The sequence below is a fragment of the Halichoeres trimaculatus genome, unplaced genomic scaffold (genome assembly GCF_033239565.1).
Source record: "Halichoeres trimaculatus isolate MK-OKI-2021-1 unplaced genomic scaffold, fHalTri1.1 fHalTri1_scaffold_10, whole genome shotgun sequence".
Classification (NCBI taxonomy): Eukaryota; Metazoa; Chordata; class Actinopteri; order Labriformes; family Labridae; genus Halichoeres; species Halichoeres trimaculatus.
The window spans coordinates 27,250,661-27,267,549 of NW_027437187.1; the positions used below are offsets into that span (position 1 = coordinate 27,250,661).

Genomic DNA, 16,889 nt, shown 5'->3' on the forward strand with positions numbered 1-16,889 from the left:
CTGTGGGTTTACTTTAGTCTGGATATCCACCCTCTGGTGCCACGTGCCTTCCTGGCCTCCATCCTGATGGTATCAGCCCTCCTCCTCCCTGCCCTTAGCCTGGACGGCCTCTTGTGTTACTACTGTCCCCTGCAGCAGAAAGGCAAACCCTGCCCCAACATCACGAGCCAGTGTCTGCCTCACCAGCGCTGCTCCAGCTCCAGAGGCCACTACGGCCCCGTCCACATGCTGTCAGCTCAGGGCTGCGTGAACTCCGACCTCTGCGGCTCCTATGAAATGGTGCCTTATCGTGGCGCCGAGTACAAAGTTGTCCACACCTGCTGCTGCAAAGACAAGTGTAACACTCAGCTGAAATCTGCCTCAAGCTTAAAGATGCTTTTAGGGATGACTGCAGACAGAAAAGCTTACATTCGGGACTCATGTGCAAATTACACATCACCAAAAAGCTCCCCAATGATTGACACTTTAACTTAGATGTACCCGTTAGCCAAATGTACTAACCTGAGTCTCCACAAAATGAAAAAAACATTCAGCCAAATGTTTTTGTGGTTGATTTAAACTAAAGTAAAGTCTAATAAGAAAAACTGCACTGTCTCTTGTAAGAAAAAAAGTGAACCTGTGAGCCATCCTCCTGTTTTACTTCACCTCATGATGAACACATCAGAATAAAAGCCTTATTATCTACCCCCCACTGTGTGGTGCTGCTTGGGTGTCTTACCAACAGGTGTGCAGGTAGGTGTGGTCTGTGCAGGAGGATCCAGACTCAAAAGAAACCAGAGGTCATCAGGAGAAGATCTGTACAGTTTCGTCTGATTAGCTTGAATTAAAGTCCTAAAATGTCAAGGTAAGTCTTCAAAATGCCTTCTTTAAAACTGAAGTGTCTGCCACACTTTTTACTTTTATATCTCTGAGGATTTTAAAGGTGACAATCAGGAGGGATCGTTGACACCTGTGCTTCAGAAATGAGGCCGAGGAATCCACTCACTCAATATCTTTCTTTGGTCTGAAATCTGTGCTAATGCCAAAATGCAGTGTCATGATCTTGCCTCTAAACTGTAAAGGTGTTGTAAGCCTTTAAAAGAGAAGTGTAGGATCTAGTGTTTTGGAATTTGACAAACTGAATGTTTCTCTTATCCGCACAGGTTTAATATGTTGCTCATCCTCCTGTGGCTCTACCTCCCTTCACTGCTTGGGGACAACCTACGCTGCTACTACAGCCCCGTCCTGAATAAAAAAAGCAAGTTTAAGCTCGTCGAGACAGAGTGCCCTCCAAACGAGTTGTGCTACAAGGCAGAAGGCCGCTACGGAAACCACAGCGCCCTGTCAGCAAGGGGCTGCATGGCCAAGAAGGACTGCAGCCAGGTGCACAAGATCCGCAATAGAGGAACCATTTACACCATGAGCTACAGCTGCTGTAATGAGCCGTACTGTAACTCCTGCCTGAGGGTTGAAGCCATATCTCTGTACATCACTGCAGCACTGATGACTGTCGCTGTGATGGCCAGTAACTTGTGATTGAAGACTTTTGACTCTGACTGTTTTAAAGGCAGATTCTCATGTAGATTTATAAAAGAAGTTGGTACTCTGGTGTCTCAGCAGCCTCAGCATGAAGCAATGTAGAGGATCTGCAGGACTATGGTGTGTATACCCAGTCTGGAAACACTGAGGTGTGCACCAAGGTGATGTCAGAGAATTTTAAGCTTTTATTTTTTACATAAAAAATGTCTTTTTATAATAACTTAATAAATATTTGAAGGACAACACTAAGAAGTCTCTGTTCCTCTATTTGACCTGATGTGCTGCAGCTGATGGCCACAGATAAGGAAAGGATATATGAAGTCCTGAGATGGGCTGACCTATTGCTGAGAACTGACCTATGGCTAAGTCCCACCCCCAAACCCAATTAGCCAATCACAGTAAATATAGCCATGTCCATACACCTGGACGTTCTCTGCTTGGATGTCCAATTAAAAGCTTGAAGAAAGTCACTTTTAATTCAGTTTTAAGATTTTTCTCACACTTTAAGTTTATAATGGTCAAACTATGTGGGGTACATGCAACTCTGACACAAAGTATTCTGAGAGACTGGGCAACAGGGTCTATTTTTACCTTGTCTTGACCTGAACCTTAACTGAGGAAAGTGTCTTCTTTGGATAAAGTTGTGTGGAAGACCTCGACATCAACTCAACATGATTGAAATGAACATGGATGTCTACATCTGTACTAAGGTGAGTCAACATGTTCGTTGTCACTGTGCTGGAAAGAAAGAAATAAATTCAAAGTTATCTGTAACATCTTGGACGTTGGCTAAAGTTATCCTATGATAGCTCCTAACTGTATTGTTCGTCATGTCACTTTGTTGGGAGTTCATTGTCCTATTTTGTTCTAGTTTTTGCTCTTTGGTGATCGTGCATCATTGAGTACAACAATAATGGTCCTCTATCAAAGGGGTGGCCAACCTGTGGCTCCCAAGCTGCATGTGGCTCTTTGCCCTTTAGTGTGTGGCTCCCCATTCTATTCATTAATGTATATATAGTTATGAGTAGTGGTGTACTGATCAACCTAAAATACTGATATATTGATGCCAATGTTGGGATCAGTATTGATCAATACTTAGGTGATGAGATTGATACTTAAGTTTCAGTTTCTCTTCTCTTCAAGTGCTCTTCTTAATCCCTCATAGGTATCTATCTATAGAGATAGATAGATAGATGGATGGATAGATGGATGGAACTTTATCTGCAGTAAAAACAGAAATTTGTCTTCGAAACGGCTCAAAGTATGAATTTAAACACTCTTACAAACATGATAAATCTTACTTTGAAAATTGGAAATGTATTGATTTCCGTTCTATGTCATTTCTTTTATGTGTGAGCGTAAGAGCGTTTGTAAGAACATGTGTGATGTGGCTCTTTGTATTACCATGGTTATTTTTGTGGCTCTTGGTCTCTGACTGGTTGGTCACCCCCACTCTATCTTGTTGTCTGAGTTGGTGATGGCAACAAGATGCGATTTATCATGTTTGCACTGGGACCTGTAAATTTGGCTTGTAACTGAAGCTTTACGTCAACCTTCTCAACAATAAAACGATCAATAGATCCCTCCAATGTGTGGTTTAGATGCTTTTGGTGACTTCTAGATGATATATGATCTTTCTGTCTCCAAAAATCATCAATTGCTTCTTGCCAAATGTCTCCATCTGTGACACCTGCCATAGGGCTGGTCACTGCTTGTCTGAGTGAGTGAAGGGGGCGTGGCTTAGCTATAGGTCAATTGAGGACAAGCACAGATAAAACATAGTCCAGGCGTATCTTATAAGAGTGAAAGAGAGCAGGTGAAACAATGTGTACAGTATGAGGTTTGGACAGTTCTTTATTTCCCTTTATAAGGCTGCTGGGTCTCCCCATAGTGGATATACATATATATACAGGAGATTGCTATACTGGAGTTACACTGAGGGCAGAGGGTCCATATTACACAGACTTCAAAAAACAACACTAAGAGAGCCTCACCTCCAGGTATCAGAAATCAGCAGAGAGAGAGATGGGTGGGAGGGAAACATCACAAGAGAAGGAAGAGGGGAGATGATGCAGTCTGAGAGCTTTCCTCGACTGCCTAATAACTTAACACTAGAAAATAACATACAGATTTCACGCACAGTGCATCTTAAATAGGTTACGTGAAGAACCATTTACCATAAATATCTGTATTTTCGGGAACCAACATATATAAAAAATGGTAAAAAAAAAAAAAATCATTTTCAGTCTTTAATTTTTTTCTTGTTTTCTCCTTTTCCCGTCGTGCAAATCGTTCTTTCGTTCCTTCTTCCGTTGGGGGCCGGGCTTTTTTTTTCACCCCGCCCACGTCTGTTCCAGATCAACCAGGGAAAAGAAACATAACCCAGCATCCCCCTCCCCTCCCCCCATTAAAAGCATATGAATTAGTAGAAAACGAACAAACAAATGAACAGAACACCACAGTCAACTCATCACAAAAAGAACCCACAGACACACAGAACAGCAAGAACACAGTACTTTTTTTTTTTCTTTTTCTTTTTTTGAGCTTCATCACCGGTATTCCTCTTAATGGTCAGTATCATTGTTGTGGTCTTTCTCCTGGCGTACTGGTTGGCGGCAGTGGAGTGCTCCTCCTCTCAGCGGCTCAGTGGAACAAGGAGGCAACTCTCCAAAGGGCTGGTCAGTTCAGCAGTGATATATTATCTCTACATTTCACAGTGTGGTAGGAAGAGGAGGATGGATGGAGGGAGGGAGAAGGGAGGGATGGGGAAGGGTTATCGGAGGTGGGATTCAGAGGAACCACAGCAACAATTAGCAAACAACTAGAAACTCCGATCGTCCATGAAATAAGTAAACAAAATGGCCGCTTCGCTCCTTTCTTCTGAGTTTCATTCCCCCCCGACCCGTGTGGTTGGGGAGGCCTTTATCAGCTGCAGGGATGGCCCAGTGTTGGTGGCAGAGGGACGGGAAAGACGGGTAAGGGAAGTCTTAGGCTGACTGGAATCCACTGGTGGACGGGACTCGACAGGATGAAAAAGGATGAACGTGGTGGGTCAATGCGTGGTTGGCAGGTCAGAGGGCGAATCCCTTCTCGCTGGGTTCAGGCACGCTGTTGCAGTGCCCGCCTCTTGCGGCTGTAGTAGTGACGGCCGGCAGTCTGTCTGGCAAAGTTCATCATGTAGTTTTGTTTACGGGTGCTGAGGGGATACAAAGACAGTGAGAGGGGGAGGAAGAAGGGAGGAGTGTGAACATTAGTGACCGAGAAAGAGGGCACTTAAACACCTCACAGTCACATGCACACCCGCTCTATCATGCATGCATCACATGAATGGTTGAATGCAGCTCTCACGCTCACTCACACCCAGGTTCATGCTGGCCTTTCTCATCACGTTTCAGCCGTAACCTCAAACACTCAACAGCTGCATGGCTCAGAGAATGGGTGGCGCTACTCTACACGACTGGATTTGTTGAAGCTCCTCACGAAATGAAAGGCAGCTAGATGGTGGACTAACTACATGTTTCCATGACCAAATGTCACAGGACAAGACATGGGACACAGAGTCTACAGACACACTACCACGAGTACTAGAGGAGAACTCTGACACTGAGTGTTTGAGGAGAGGTCGACAGCCATCACTGGGAGCAAAGAAAAGAACTAAATCAAAGTCATAAAAGTGCAGGGTTAGGAGCGGAGAATGATCATTTTAAACTAGGAGACACAGAGAAATCTGCGGGAGATCGCTCTTGCTTAGCCTGTTCATTGCCTCTTCCATCCAGCAGGGCGGTGCCAGTGAGCCAGGAGTGCAGCCAGGGCAGGCAGGGGCCTCTGCGAAGCGGGGGGTATCAGGAGGGGTGGGGAGGTGGGGTATGGTGCATGTGTGTGTGTGTGTCTGCGATGGCTGATGATGCAAAGGTGGAGATGCCGAGGTGGATGGAAGGCGTGGCTGGATAAGTGCGGCTTTCTGACTGTGTGAGTGAGTGTGATTTTTCTGATCCTTAGTCAGAAGGTAGAGGCTGTGAGGAGGGAGCTCCTGGCTCAGTACCATGGTGTTGTTGTCCACAGACAAACAGACAGCCATGAGTGAAAGAGGGATGGAGAGCCGTTGAAACAGTTCATCAGTTAAGCCATGCATCGAGCTGGATGGACGAAGTTAGTCAGATGAAACTATGTTTACGATCAATGATGCAGGTCGCCCCACAGTCAATTGATGTTGATATATGAGTGACATTAAATCTTCTAGAGCCTGGTCTGGTTTGAAATTCATGATGGGTCCACAAAGAGTTATTGTTTTTAAGTAGGACTGTGTATCTTTGCTAGTGAATGAGCTGCTGGGTCAGGAACACTAAGAGTTTGCAGTAAAGGTAGTCATAAGAACAAAACAAACAGATACAGGTATAGTGATGGATTACATCACACATATACACACAAACACAGTACCATTGACATTTGTAGGTTTTTGTCACGGTCAAATCTCTCAAGGAGTAAAAGTGCCACTTTAAAGATGCTATGAGGAGGTACTGTTTTGATTGCACTCCCTCGCCACCTTGTGGTCTGGAGTCTTCGCACGCTGTCGTAAATTACTTTTAGTGAGGTGTGTGTTTTGGAATTAAACGGAGATCAGCTCAACTAATCTTTTTTCAAGACAACTTTTTACTGGATATGACGGGCTGGGGGTAAGATATTTATCAGTACAGTTACGTAGCTTTATGGTTTGAAACATTGCATCAAGCAAAAGTCGGACTAGCTGGCTATTTGTAAGAGTGGTGCTCTGAAGTATCTGTAGGCTAATGTGACAACAAGTGAACACTGTCAGTTTGTAAGTAGTTTAGTAGCTGTTTATTTGCAGCACAGCTGGCAGCCTGGTGCTCTAAGACATGTCTGTAATGTGTAACGTTAGTGAATCCTGGTTAGCTATGTCCTGCCAGTCATCTACCAAGCAGAGCTAACGTAACCTCACTCTTCATTTTATTGATAGACTCCCAAGTTTGTAAAGACCACTGCAGAATAGCTGCTGCATGTGGGTTGGAATGGACATTATTACAAAGACCTTAAGCCCTGTGTTATAGAGTGATACAGCCTGAGCTAAAGGCTAATTAGCCTTTAGCTCGGGCTGTATTACTCTTCCATTGAGGTTTCTTCTGCTCTTCTGTCCTTTTTCTGTTTGACAGTTAGGCTTTTGTGTCCACCATCACTACAAAATTAGTAATAGAAATTGTTTCGGCGTGGTGTTGTCATAGAGACCTAGACGTTCCATAAATCAATCCAGTCCTGAACGACCCAAACTGGAAGCTAAGAAGTAGCTATTTTAATTAACCTGTAACCAGAAATATTGGTGCTGATAATCTCATTTTAAAGGGTGGATTACGATCAGGCATTTATCTAGAAGGAAGACTTTTTCAAGATCACTTTCAAACTCCTCAGAGCCCCTTTAAATGAAGTTTAAGTTGCCACCACCACAGATTTTGGTCAAGCCCTCCTGTTAAACCCTCTGTTCGCTGTGATGTTGAAGTGTTAGGAGATGTCTCTTGATATATGTGTGTTGGATAGAGTTTTCTGGAACACCATGAGCAGCTGGCCCTCGTCGACCTGCCTAGTGCTCCAGTTAAAGCAAGGGCATGAGTATGACCGTGGTGATGAGGAGGACTGGGTGTGTCGGTGAGAGGGTTGTGCAGAGTGTCTCAGGAGGAGGACAGGATTGGGAGGAGGAGGAGGAGGGTGAGGGAGGGGGGCTGCATTCAGGAAGAGGCGGAGAACTTACCTGACACTACAGCCATGCCAGAGGGAGCAGAATACAGAAGAGAGCAGAGGTTAGAGCGCGAGAGGGGAGAAGCAGGAGGAGGGGACTGCTGTCTCGCAGAAAGGTCTGAGGGGGGAGGAGCCCCGGCCTGGGGAGGCAGGGGCCCAAAGAGAGGAGAGGCATAAAGATAGAGGTTTAAGGCGGAGGAGTTGATAGTGAGTGAGAAAAGGATGAGTTCAAGATGGAAATGGAGGAGCGAGACAGCAGAAATAAGTAACAGATGATTGGTAAGTGAGAGATAATCACAGGTAGAGGTGGAGAAAAAGAGCAAGAAAAACAGAGGTAATCCATCCGTTGTGTGCCAGATTAGAAAAAGAAAGGAGAGAAGAGGAAAGAGAGAGTTTTGAGGAAGGAGGAGGAGGAGAGGAAGTAAAGTGGGATCATTATTGCGCAAGCAGAGGAGGGAGCATGACCACATGACCAAACACGTTAAGCAGGGAGGAATAAAAGGAAAGGATTGAGCAGGAGAAGGAGGAGTGAGAGGAAGAATGTGTGAAGGAGTGGAGGAGTGGCGAACAGAGAGAAATAAACAACAGAGCAAAGTGTGAGGATCACGGTGACTCTTTTCAGCAGACACTGTTGAAAACCGTGGGAGAAGCAGGGAGGGAGGGAGTGGGACAGGTCACGACCACTTAGACCAGGGACAGCTCAGGTTAGGCATAAAGTGTGTGTTTGTGTGTGTGTGTGTGTGTGTAACTTGGTGTTCACTGCATATTAATGATTGAAGTGCCTCAAACTGCACAGCTGCTGTGTGCAGCATTTGAAATGCTTCAGTTTATGTCTGAATGGACAATCAGCACCCACGGTACCCACGGTAACATGCAGAAAATGCTCTGAAAATGATTTTGCAATGTTCAGAATAAGCTAGCTGCATGTGTTTGATATTTTCAGTGCCCTGCAGAAAGTTCAGTTTTGCCCATATCTTCTATGGAGGAAATGTGGTTTGGTTACAGGACGAAATCATTAAATTGCACTTGAGTAGAATAAATGAGAGAACTATCAAATAGGATAATAGTAGTAGAAAGGAAAGCAGGATTATTTACCTTAGAGTAAAAATGGAAACAAAACTCCTGTTTCCACCAAGCAGTTCAGTTCGGTTAGTTTCGGCCCGCCATGCATTTTATGGCATTTCCACTGACTGGAAACGCCATCCTGGGATAGACCCCCAAATAACCAAGATGAGCCATCCCACTTTTTGTCACCTTCCTGTATGGGTGCCAGACTAAACCGATCCGATCTTGAAAGGTGGAGCTACAACACTGCAGACCATTGATTGGTGGAAAGAATCAGCACTTACCATGTCACAGCGGCTGTATTTCTCCTTGCGCCACACAGCCTTCATTAAAACAAAACTTGATTGTTCTTTGCAACAAAGAACCACATGCCAATCACAGAGAAGACAAAATGCTGGATGTTTTCCATCATTACTCTGTGTTTACTGCGTCACATTTTTCTTCTTTGTTGGATTTATTAGTGGGGTACACTGTGTCGTGCTGCTACAGCATCACACTATTATGTTACTGATGCAGCTGTCAGCATCCAGCTTACACGCCGCCTACCATGAGGGGGCACTGTTGGCTGTGGAAACGCAAGCTGAACCGAGCCAACCCAGACCAAACCGTACTGATCTAAACTGGACTGCTTGGAGGAAACAGGGCTAAAGGCTCGTTATGGATGTAAACCTGAATCATAAATTACTTCTAAGGTCAACTACATCCAACATGCTGTTTTGGTAGACAGCACATCAATGCTTGTTCTCACAGATACACGTTTTCTACGAGACACTGAAAATATGATGCTCTGACAGCAGGAGTTAAACTGTCACACACAGAACACACATCCACATACAGGACTCTCCACAACAAAGCACACTCATTTATACTCTGCTTGAGCCCGGGAGCAGCACTGAGCTGGAGGAAGGTGGTGAGTGCACGTGTAACCTGCCTCTTTGTGTCTGTGTGGAGTTAATGGACTGGTTTTTGCAGGTAAGACTGAGGCAGAGGTTGAGACAGGGGCAGATCAGGGCTCTTTATGGGGGGCCAGTCTGGGGGGGCCGTGGGCCAGCTGGGAATTGGGTACTCACAGAACTACTTCCACATGGTCCAGCGCCCACTGGTCATGTCCTGCACCTTCATGGCGTGGCTGCCACCACCGCAGCATCACCCCTTTAACCCTCGCCTCTCTGAAGAGACCATGGAGACATTGTAGAGTCAGGATCAAGTGTGATGAGAGTAAAAATAGTTTCTAACAATAAGAACAAAGTTTACAACACTCCTCTAAAAATCATCAAGTTGAAAAGTCATCAGTAGAGCCACAGTTCACTCGTCATAAAAGTCTCAATATCAACGCAGTGTGATTTGAGCTGAGGGTGACTCACAGCGGGATGTTGTAGGAGACTCTCTGTGCCTTTATGAAGTCTTTGGGCTGGTGCTGGGCGATAACATGCCAACTGACTCCATTGTTGACACTGTATTGCAGCAGCACAGCCCGGTCGACTGTGTCAGTTTGATCCAGAGCTATGTTACAGCTGTCTGTCTGTGCCACACTGCCGATCTGCAGCACAAACATGATCTTACTACAGGAGAAACAGACAAGATAAAGAAAAGAGGAGAAGTTAGAGAAATGAGGTGGGAAGAGTAATCTGCTCAATCTATGAGGTCAGTGTGTGATCCTTGCTCATGTTAGTGCATTAAAGTTGTGTTTTGCTTGTACCTGTACCTGGCTCTAGTGAGGTCCAGCGGTTTTGTAACTGCCTGCCTCATCTTACAGCCATTGAAGTAGAGCGAGTCTCCGTGGGCATGTGGTGACAGCTGCCCACAGCCACTGCCCACTCCTCCACCCTGGATCAACTGCCAGCTCTCCTGTGACACAGTGCCAGACTCAAAGTTGTCCTTGATGGAGCTCGGCAGGTCACTGCTGGAGAGGGAGCAGTCGTCACCTGTTGAGGTGAGAAAAGAAAAGGGAAAGTTTACCTCTTTAGAAAAAAACATGAAAACAGCCAGGACAGAAAAAAGTAATGTGTTGATATCTAGCAGTGTGGTTAAAATCTGCTGTTTGTAGCCCACCATGGTGTCCCTCATCACAGATGCAGACCACTCCACTTGTGCAGTAGCCGTGCCCGCTGCAGAGCCCCGGACAGGCCTCGCCTATGTAAACATGGTCCACCCCCCAGCTCTGTCGCTCCCCTGTTCCCTCCTTTTGAATCCAGCGAAACTGGGTAGCCCTGGAAACACAGAATGAATAACAACGCTTGCAGTGTTTTGTTATCTCTTTTCCTGCTTATGAACCTATGTTAATTTTTGGTTCAGAGCTGAAAAATAATCTTAGTGTGCTCCTACCCTGAGGAGACGTGGTCTGGCAGCTGGACAGTGACTCTGGTCCATGTCGAGCTGTTGACAGGACTGTAGATTGTGGATTCGTGGAACTGGAAGGGAGAACAGCCCACATTGTTGACCGAGGAAGGGAGACACTCTGACTGTACCAGCTGCCATGAGTCCGACCTAAAAGGAGAAAGAGACAAAGTTTAAAACGGTTCGTGTGGAGGTGAATAAGTGGACATAGCTCTAGGCTTTTGGTGTCTGTGACCTGACTTTTAGCGATGACATTTGATATAACAAATGTGTTGTTCCACATGAGCTGTAATTTTATTTCCTATGCCGTAATTTTTGGACCCTCCAGGCCTCTCCTTGTTATTCCTACCTTGCATCTTTCCTGTACTGCAGCAGGACAGAATGCTGGTCTTCACATGTGTCTGTCTCACAGCCAACAACAATCTGTATCAAGAAAAGCAGTAAAGACAAACCAGTTAGGTCTTCATGTGAAAAAAAAATATGTTTGATAATTTTCTGTCTTTGTAAATAACTTTACCTTAAACTGTAGAATATATCCAGGCTGCACGATGAGCTCTCGAGTGGCCAGGATGTTGTGCGTCCTGTCTTGGTTCTTATTTGGCCAGTACAGATGGAATGAGGGGTTTCCACAGAAACCAGCTGTGCGTACAGCATTAGGATAGAAGCTCCAGCTCTCCTCATGAGAAACACCCTCTGGTGAAACAAGAGGAGTGCAAATTCATTCATGTGTAATGCAGAGGAAGTCGTCAGGGTCTGGGTACATCAATCAACTTACCATCATCAAATGTGTCAAGCAGAGTGGATGGGTTGATGTCTGACCCCCCCACTAAGATGTTGTCTATGGCCCACTGGGCTCTCTCCAGGCTTGGGGTGGCAAGGCCAGAGGATATCGTAAATGGTTGCCACCAACGCAGCCGAGTTGCATTTGTCAGAGCTCCTTCTGGGAGGACGATGTAGTCTCTCCTCACAGACACATACTTCAGATAGTCCATCTCATGCAGCAGAGTCCAGGACACGCCTGAGGGAAAGAAGATGAAAAAGGGGAGATCATCAGTGGAGTGACAGATCATAAAGGAATGATGATAAAGATGTAAAAATATACAATGAACCGCACCTCCATCAGTGGAGTAGTCCAGCAGCACTCCTTCTTTACGACATGTCGGACGATGGCACATTGTCATGTTATCTTCACTTCCAATTCTGGCCCAGTACTCCACAAACCTTATTGGAACAGGAAGTTTAAATGCACTTAGATGTGAAAACCATTTAACCCCTTAATGCCTGAATTAAAGATTATCAAAAATAGATTGTTTTTATGTTTTTGCATTCTTACAGATGTTAAATAAAGTGGAGATTGTTAATTTGAGTATAGTACACATAATAGTTATAACTAAGAGTTATATTATATATATAGACATGAGAAGTTCATCCCCTGACCAATATATTGTGACATAGTGGATCTGATACGATCTGTGCTATGTGTAGAATATGAATCAACAGGTAATAATAAGACACAAAGGTCATTTCAGCTGCATCAAGACCTGACAGGGTATGATGCAAATTTGCGACAACAGGCATCAAGGAGTTAAAGGCATAAAAACACAAACTTTAAGTGAAATCTACAACTTACTTAGCTCCCCGGAGGTCTAGATCTGCAGTGACAGCCTGTCTGGCATCAGCCCCTCCAAAGTACAGAGCTGTCCCCTCCACCAACACCCCGCAGTCTGTGCAGGGTCTACCACCCTCCAGCACCTGCCACTGAGGACCAGCTACCCCCTCCCAGTCAAAACGCTCCTTCAGAGATGCCTACGAAGAAAAAACAAACATCTAAGTCAGCTACAGTCTTGGATAGATACACTTCTTCATTTTTTTAACACTAAGTATTATAGTCTACCTTTAGAGCAGTGCTAGCGTAGCAGTTTGGTCCAGTGAATCCTGGGTCACAGAGACAGCGCTGATCCAAACAATCTCCATGTCCTCCACAGTGGCTGTCACATGCCGGCCCAATGTAAAAGTTTTCCACGCCCCACTGAATGTCTGAATGCTGCTGGAAAAACCGGAACCGTACTGCCCTGTTGGAACACATGAAAATGTTCAGAATACACACTTTTCACAACAGACTGAGAAAGAAGTTGTTGAGGTCTTTGACTCACGTGTCAGCCAGGCTGTCAGGCAGAGGATAGACAGCTCTCTTCCAGCCTTCAGCAGGGAAGAAGACTGAAGGCTGTGAGACCTGACCTCCACAGCGAGGGTCTGCAGGCAGGCACTGAGGTACTAGATACTTCCAGGTTACACCAAAGTCTACTGAATACTGCACATGGACTTGTCTGTCTGCATGACGCTCAGGAACACTGCAACCGACGGCAATCTAAACCAACACACAGAAGTATGTTAAAAAAAAATTCACCCTTAAAGCAACACAAGAAAGAGAAATTCACTTTTTATTGAAGATTAATTATTTTAACTGCTTGTGGTTACCTTAAACTGCATGACCCAGCCCTTGTCAGGAATGATATCATGTGTGACTGCATACACCTCTCGCCCGTCAGCATTGCCACACACCATCACTCCATCAGGAGAGCTGCAGAAACGCTGCACTGAGCAGTCCTCTGAGAACAACCAGTGATCGCTCGCTGAGTGCACAGACAGAAAGAAAGGAATGCATTTTACATCTGTGAAAAAAATTTGATTAACTTGTTTGTGCAGACTCTTCAACTCAGTTTTACCTATAGGTGTTTCCTCTTGTTCGCTGAGCTCCCCGATCCTTCCTGACGTCTCGTCAGCTGGAGCTCTCTCATGGTTTGGAAGCGCCACCCCTCCAAATGTGTCGGATATCTGTGCTCGAGGGTCTGATCCTGCAATGAGGACATTATCCAGAGCCCAATCGCTGTGATCCAGTCCCTCATGCTGTGGCTGCCACCAGCGCACACGCACTCCTTCCTGGCGGGCAGCAGGTGGCAGCAGCACATTCACAAACCTGAACAGAGAGATTCACAGATATTCTTGCTTCACTGTTATGTTGATTATTTTATAAATAGTGTTGTAAACATGTGTTTTTTACATGAAAACTCACCCAGGCTTGGTGTATAGATCGTAGAAGATCTCTGTCAGCAGGTGCCAGTTAATTCCTCCGTTCAGACTGTACTCGAGGAGCACGCCCTGGTTTCGGTTGCTTGGCGGGATCATGCAGCCGTACATGAAGTAGAACTGGATGAACTCAGCGTTGGTCAAGTTCAGGTCAACTGTCACCAGCTGACGGCTGCAACTCTGTGCACAGATGAAAACAAAAGATCAGCCAGGAAAGGTCTGTAGTGTCTGTTTCTCTTTTTCCCAGCAGGATTTCTTTTTGCTGTATCACCCCTCAAGAAACAAATCAAAGCTTTTAAAGTTTGAGTGCTATTTTGTTGCAGTGGAAATTAAAGGAAGATGACCTCAATAGAAACTAATAAAGATAATACCAAAACAGTTTGATCCTGGGTCATAACTTATCTCAAACTTGAGACAGATCCAGATGATTATTCTGAAGGAGTATTCCTTTTAAAGCGTCCATTCAACATCATCCTGTCAATACTCGTCATTTTTAACTGCTCTGAGTGCTTGGAGGAAAATCTGAGCTGCACAAAAGGTTTGAAAGCTACTTACTTTGTGGCCTTTACATGGAAAGATTACTGTAAGACTCTAAGAGATGTACTCCAGACTTCAGATACTGTTACAGCTGCTTGCTTTTAATTGACCATTCATAACTTTCACCAAGGAGGTTGTGTTTTTGGGAGTGTTTGTCTGTTTGGCTGTGAACAACATAACTCAAAAAGTAACAAACAGATCTTGATGAAATTTTCAGGAAATGTTCAAACTTGGATAATAAAGAAGTGATACAATTTTGGAGGTGATCTGGATCACCGCCTGGATCCAGGACTATTTTAAAGGATTCTTTGTCATTGTGAGATAGTGCCATTTTCACCATATGTGTATATAACTCCATGATAAATGGTCAGATTGCTTTGCAAAACAATACAATACAATATCCCGAATATGAAATATGTACTGGGTCATCATCATTTTCAACACTATCAGGTAACAAATTATCATACAAACCTGCAACTAACACTAAATTTTAGCAGACAGTCTGCTGAAAAGGAGTATAACATTAAAGTAGGACTAAAATGTTGCATTAATGACTATATGCTTGGCAGATGTCTGCACTCTCTGAGTTCTTTTCTAGTTGTGTTTTGTTTTCTTTAAAGCAGAAGTTTGTCCTTTCGGCCACCACAAAGTGAGAGTATGGAAGTTTATTAGTCTATGAATGTATTTCAGTGCCCTAATCATCCATGAAGTCCAAAGAAAAGATAATGTTTTACCTCCGAAGCAGATGAAAAAAGGAAAAAACACAAAACTCAAAAGCAGGGAGACGTTTATGTATATTTACCCCACTAAAGTGCAGAGCAGCGCCAGAGGCGACAGCTCCACACACTGTGCTGAGTTTTCCACCCGTTAGGATGTGCCAGTGGCTGAGCGAGGGAGCTCGACTGAAGCTGTCCTTCAGCTGCGACGGCAGAGGAACCACAGGCTCGTCACAGTATTCTCCGCCCCACTCTGGATCACACCTGGATAGAGCGAGTCACATACAAGAAACCAGATTCAGGGCCGGAGATCGGAAATGTGCTCACTTTGATACAACAAAATAAATACTGAGAGGGTATTATTTTTAAGTTGAAGACACATAGAAATATGATTGCTGACTACTTACACACATGAGCTCTGTTGGCAGCGTCCGTGTCCAGAACACATGTCTGGGCAGCCATCTCCTATGTAGAGATTATCCAGAGCCCAGGTCTGCTGCTTATCAAAGGGAGCCTGCTGGAACCAGCGGAACCTTGTGGCTGGAGACCTGAGGGCATAAATTACACGGATACATTTCATGGGTTAGGGATTTAAGGTCAATGTAAACAGAATTAAACAATAAATCCAGCCGACATGATTTGTAACAGGGTAAGTTTGTGTGGAAAAAATTGGATGTTTGAAGTAATGCTTGTTTGTTCGAGTGTCTGTCCGTGGTCTGGAGCAGTTCTGACCTGGCATATGATGGGATAGGCATTGTTACACGCCCCCACTTGTTGTAAGTATCAGAAACCAGCAGCCTCTGCAGGGTGTAGGAGATGCAGTCAGGGCTGGTGGGTAGACAGTCTCTGACCACAGGCTGCCACGTCAGACCCAGATCCAGAGAATACTCCAACTCTACAGCTGCAGAGAACAGGAGATGAACACTTAGAGAACTTGCAAGAACAACTCCCAACATCACATCCTGACAGCCTAAAAACAATCCAACATTTCTGCCATTCCTGGTTTCTGCAGAGTTTTTTAGTTCTTACAGTAGCAGGAGTTGGTGACTGAGCAGGAGGCAGAGAAGTCAAACTGGATGAAGGCATCTGGACCCAAGCTGATATCAGTGGTGACAGCATAACGAGTGTTTGACTTCTCGATGAAGGCGAAAGCAGGCCCATCAGAGCCACAAACAGGCATCCGGGTTCCTCCAGGGTGAAGGAGCCATGAGCGCCCGTCAATGGAGGAGAAATCATCTTCCAGAGGTCCCCATCCACTGGCACTGCCACCCACTACCACCTAGAGACCCATGTAAAGAGCACTACATTAACTTAGATGAAAGATTTAGAGATGGATGTGTGATGGATGGATCTTTGTACCTGGTCAATGACCCATGGGCTATAAAAGTGTCCATTCTCAGAGGGCTGCCACCAGCGGAGGCGAGTGGATGAAGTGCGGGCTCGCAGAGGGATCTCCAGAGCCACCAGTCGAGCTTGGTTACTGCTGTTGCTGAAAAGAAACTCCTGGAGAAGACCCCAGGTTAGACCCCCATCCACAGAGAACTGGAGCAAAACTGGCTGAGAGCGAGGGTCTGGAGCCGCCTTTCCACAGCCGAGGCGTAGGAAGAACTGAACAAATCTGGAAACCAAAGCCACCAACAGACACAAGTATCACTGAAGAACATCATTCATGACAATAACATATTGCCATATCTGTGTTTGCTTTTGTAGCTCTACCTGGCATTTGACAGGTCCATGTCAGTGGTGACTAACATGCGAAGTCCATCCTCGCTGAAGAACAGATGGTTCCCGCTGGACATGATACCACACTTCCTGGACGGTTTACCACCACTTAGAAGTCTGAAGCGCTCAGCATCAACAGCTCCCCCTTTGGGAACAACCACA

The 16,889-nt window shown here is 45.2% G+C and overlaps 2 protein-coding genes across 5 annotated transcripts in view; one reads left to right on the plus strand and one right to left on the minus strand.

Moving 5' to 3' along the window:
* The first annotated feature begins 691 nt into the window (after nt 1-691).
* On the plus strand, nt 692-1,758 carry bncr (bouncer). The gene is made up of 2 exons (XM_074678041.1): nt 692-844; nt 1,143-1,758. Exons 1-2 carry the CDS (start codon nt 837-839, stop codon nt 1,513-1,515), a joined length of 381 nt encoding a protein of 126 aa, XP_074534142.1. The 5' UTR covers nt 692-836; the 3' UTR covers nt 1,516-1,758.
* A 1,599-nt stretch (nt 1,759-3,357) lies between these two features.
* The window catches only part of reln (reelin), a 101,559-nt gene continuing 88,027 nt past the window's right edge, over nt 3,358-16,889 (minus strand). Inside the window, exons 43-65 of one of the 4 annotated variants that reach the window (XM_074676846.1) lie at nt 16,722-16,872; nt 16,365-16,623; nt 16,035-16,284; nt 15,738-15,906; nt 15,413-15,553; nt 15,092-15,269; nt 13,739-13,932; nt 13,392-13,642; nt 13,144-13,298; nt 12,819-13,033; nt 12,560-12,737; nt 12,296-12,471; nt 11,780-11,886; nt 11,441-11,683; nt 11,183-11,358; nt 11,015-11,088; nt 10,654-10,815; nt 10,381-10,538; nt 10,034-10,253; nt 9,693-9,890; nt 9,399-9,497; nt 7,277-7,403; nt 3,358-4,714 (exon numbers count right to left, since the gene is read on the minus strand). In XM_074676846.1, the coding sequence (XP_074532947.1) occupies nt 7,283-7,403; nt 9,399-9,497; nt 9,693-9,890; nt 10,034-10,253; nt 10,381-10,538; nt 10,654-10,815; nt 11,015-11,088; nt 11,183-11,358; nt 11,441-11,683; nt 11,780-11,886; nt 12,296-12,471; nt 12,560-12,737; nt 12,819-13,033; nt 13,144-13,298; nt 13,392-13,642; nt 13,739-13,932; nt 15,092-15,269; nt 15,413-15,553; nt 15,738-15,906; nt 16,035-16,284; nt 16,365-16,623; nt 16,722-16,872 (3,875 nt within the window). In that variant the 3' untranslated portion in view covers nt 3,358-4,714; nt 7,277-7,282. Of the gene's footprint in view, nt 4,715-7,276; nt 7,404-9,398; nt 9,498-9,692; nt 9,891-10,027; nt 10,254-10,380; nt 10,539-10,653; nt 10,816-11,014; nt 11,089-11,182; nt 11,359-11,440; nt 11,684-11,779; nt 11,887-12,295; nt 12,472-12,559; nt 12,738-12,818; nt 13,034-13,143; nt 13,299-13,391; nt 13,643-13,738; nt 13,933-15,091; nt 15,270-15,412; nt 15,554-15,737; nt 15,907-16,034; nt 16,285-16,364; nt 16,624-16,721; nt 16,873-16,889 lie in introns of all 4 variants that reach the window. The other 3 variants (XM_074676845.1, XM_074676847.1, XM_074676848.1) reach the window with 3 other exon arrangements.